Source organism: Octopus bimaculoides, chromosome 6, assembly GCF_001194135.2.
Source record: "Octopus bimaculoides isolate UCB-OBI-ISO-001 chromosome 6, ASM119413v2, whole genome shotgun sequence".
In the NCBI taxonomy this organism is placed as follows: Eukaryota; Metazoa; Mollusca; class Cephalopoda; order Octopoda; family Octopodidae; genus Octopus; species Octopus bimaculoides.
This window is the reverse complement of record NC_068986.1, coordinates 23,039,584-23,043,532: the sequence shown is the minus strand read 5'-3', so window position 1 is coordinate 23,043,532 and position 3,949 is coordinate 23,039,584. Positions and strand designations below refer to the sequence as shown.

The 3,949-nt window shown below is 31.9% G+C and overlaps 1 protein-coding gene across 1 annotated transcript in view; it reads left to right on the top strand.

The window, feature by feature from the left end:
- LOC106868323 (collagen alpha-1(I) chain) overlaps window positions 1-3,220 on the top strand; it is a gene marked incomplete at its 5' end in the record, with an annotated part of 30,636 nt that extends 27,416 nt beyond the window's left edge. The window contains 4 exons of the mRNA XM_052968423.1: window positions 268-361; window positions 821-895; window positions 1,507-1,704; window positions 2,532-3,220. Of these exons, the coding sequence (XP_052824383.1) occupies window positions 268-361; window positions 821-895; window positions 1,507-1,704; window positions 2,532-2,678 (514 nt within the window). The remainder of the gene's footprint in view (window positions 1-267; window positions 362-820; window positions 896-1,506; window positions 1,705-2,531) is intronic.
- Window positions 3,221-3,949: the final 729 nt, after the last annotated feature.

Genomic DNA, 3,949 nt, shown 5'->3' with positions numbered 1-3,949 from the left:
CCCACTTTCAGGGGGGTATTTGCAACATAAAATAAAATCAAACGACTTCAAAAAGCGAATCAAAATTTTTTAGCCAACTCAGGTTGTTGATTCACATTGGTATATACACTCAGATTACTAAAACAATTTTGTTTGGATAAAATTGTTTTATGGAACTTATGACTGAAAGTGATTGAAAATGTTACTAGCTAAACTTCATATAAAACTTCTCTACTTCCAAGCGGTTTGATTTATTTCACTTATTACCATATTTGGTATTACATACAGAGCGTTGTTTTCTACCTCTACCGATTGGCTCCTCTGCACTCTAATTTCAAATTCCGACAGTGTCCACTTTGCCCTTCATCGCCTGCGAGCGTTGGTGAGATACGAAAAACTTATCAGTAAAAACCAGTAATGTCTCGATTTAATCTTCATAAAGGCATTATGTTTATGAAGATGTCATTTTGATTTCTTACATTGCATACATTGCAGTGTTGATGGTTGGGTCATAGAGTCTCAGACTAAAGTGTTCTTTATGTCGCTCTACTTGCTGAGATAATGTCAGCCCGAAAGCTACTTTCTCTTTTATCACCATGTGGTTAATAAAAACAACCTACAATAGATGGTTTACCTAAAATATAAAACAAAGGGAAAACATTATCTGAAGAGTTACCTTATCTCGATGCTCTACTGTCCAGCATACAGCTATCCACTCACTAGTGACATTTGCCCTTGTATCTAGTCAAATGTACATATATATATATATATATATATATATATATATATATATATATTACTAATGAATTAAAAATTTGATTATTGCGTCTTTCAATTTCAGTTCAGACAACATTTGTGGACAAAGGATAATACTCCTGACCAATACTTCGTTCGTGAAATTGTTCGTGAAGATGAGGTAAGCTTTTAAAAAATAATCACATTTGAAACTTGGTTATGGTAAATTTTTTTCTTTCGTTTCATTTTAGTGAAGCAAAAAAAACCCAACTAAATAGATTATTATTATTATTATTATTATTATTATTATTATTATTATTATTATTATTATCATTATTATTATTATTTAATTTTAGTATCATTTAACCAAGGCATAACATTCAACATTAGTATTCTGTTTTAAAATACTACCTGCTGATTTTTTTTTAAAGATATACCGATTATTCTGCATAAATAAGATTTTTAGTAACCAGTTATAACTTAAGTTTAAATGACTTGCAAACGTTTCTAAGCAAGATTCATTATTCTACCCGGTTTTATTCATCAAAGTACGTAAATATCATATTTTCAAAGACAAATTGAATATCCTTGATAAATAGAAAAAAAAAGAAGAAAAAAAGAGAGGTGGCTATTCTGACTCTGTTGGCTGTACTGCAAGTTCAAACAATTAACTCTGATTCAATCGAACTTAAACATAAATAGATATTTATTATTATTTTGATTATGTATATAATTCACATATTGGTTTATTCTCATTGTCTTTTTTTTTTCCTATTTCCCTTTCTATTACAGTTGACATACGGCAAAATGGTTGCCAACCAGCTTAACTTCTTACATCTCCACTCTGTTCGTGCTCGTCAGAACATCACATACAACTGCTTCAATTCAAACAGTTATGGAATTAAACTCTTAGGTTACAGTGGTGACGAATTCTATGCTAATCATGAATTACGTAAACAAACATACAATGTAAGATTAGATAACTGTCAAGTAAGTATATTTCATTTTCTTTCTTCATTCCTTTTTTTTTTTTTCTAAATTATAGTACTTTTAATATATTTTAACACTAAAATCTCATGAAATATTTAATCAATAAATTGGAACAATTCCCGAAATATTAATTAAAATCTAATGAAAGGAAGCTAAATGAACATGAAATTACCGAAATATTATTTTAACTGCTTCGCGTTTTTCTCTGAAATATTATGTAGCTAAATTACCTGAATGCCAATCTTTTGTTGGGAACAAAAAACGGCCTTACTTAATTTTAGTTTTAGATGAAAAGCCCCAACATGTATTTCTTTCAGTTTAAAATGAAAAAAAGATATGCTTAATGGCAGTAATTAAGTGAGAAACGTTAACAAGTATAAAAAATACATCTCTAATCACCTGGATTGATAAAAAGAATCATACCTGACTCTAATGAGTGGCGCTAATTTGTGTAAAGCGATTGCAAGCCTAACACTCATTAGGTAGCGTGGGGTAGGAAAAGTTAACCAATGTAAGCAATAAGTGTATACTTTACAAATGTTTATTCGCTTTTGGTGACTGATTCAAGTTAATTTGTAGTCCCGAAGAAGATAATGAGAAATTGAAATTTTTTTACAGTATCACAAACGTACTAATAATCAACTACTAACACGAGGAGAAAAACTTTGATAGTTCATCTGTATTAACCATGCAATGGTAGCGCATCTAGTTTCACACTAGAAATCAAAATGTTCAAATTATTTCAGCATCATTAAATTTCATTTTCTTTGCCCCTCGTATTCGTATCATATTTATTTAAACAAAATGTTTTTCTTGTTTCTTTACAGCAAAAGAACAACCAATGGGGCAAGACTGTTTTTGAAATTGATACCAGACAGACAAAGATGTTACCAGTAAAAGATATTGCCCTTCAAGATGTTGGAGAGGAGAACCAGAAATTCGGTTTGGAAATCGGAGAAGTCTGCTTCAGTTAGATGAAAACAGTACCATCTACATTACCATCCGCCGTCTCCAATTGAGATATTAAGAAACAAACAAGTAAAAATCATGTGATGGCTGTTAAAAGAGAAAGAATTTTTAAAAACTCTGTGACAGAAAGGTGTAGACAGTCCATAGACAAAAACTAAAGAATAGATATCAGTAATAACAACACACTGAGATATATATTTTTTTATTTTGTTGCTTTCTAAATCAAGTTGCGTTCTTCTGGAGCCACTCTAAGATCTTTTCGGCACAGTTGCAGACATTTTGGCTCAGTGTGGATCCAGAACAATAGGCAATATACAACCATACTTGCCAGTGTACAGATACGAAACATATAGAATTGAATGAAATATCATTTTCATGAACGCTAAATGTTGATATTTTTAGGTGCAACACTTCTGTAATAAAATATTCTTTTATTGCATAAATATTTCAGCGCCATCTGTCTAGACTGTCTGCTTCCTGATCTAATTTCAGCTGGAGAGGGAATCAAAGTTTTAAAATAAAATTGTAAAAAATATCACAAAAAAAATTCATCTTTGCTTGTTTTTATTATTCTCTTTTATTTAATTAAGACTTCGGGGTACTCGAACACGTGACAGTGGAGTGTTAGGTTAATTTCATCCTTATTCTTTCTGCGTTCAACTTTATCGTATATATTTTTCCTGCACTGGAGGACACTCAATCATTTTGACCTATAACTTACAAAATCAGACCCTTGTAATTAAATTCTCCTCTCTTCATTTCGTCTTCTAATTCTGCCATCGATCCGTAATGGCATAACAAAATACCTGTTTTGTTTACAAGTATTAAATCATTTCCCTGTACTTCAACCTCCTTTAATGTTATTCAACCTAGTCAAGCAGTGAACTTTATACCTCTCTACAGCCTTTGAACTTTCCATTTAACCATCTCTCAAGTTTGTAGAAGAATTGTAACATTGTGGACTTTCACTGTTCTTTCTTTACTTGTTTCAGTCATTAGACTGCGGTGATGGGGGGGGGGGGCACAGTCTTGAAGGGTTTAGTCGAACAAATAAGCCCCAATAATCTGGATCTTATTTTACTGAACCGCTAAGCCTCAGGATAGAAACAAACCAACAACGGCATGTCATGTAATGTGGGTGCAAACACAAAGACGCACATACAAGCATATACAAGCATATACGTAGACAGTTTCTGTCTAACAAATTCACTCACAAGCATTATCAGGCCTAGGGTTATAGGAGCAGACACTTGCCTAAGGAGCCGAAATCAAGAAA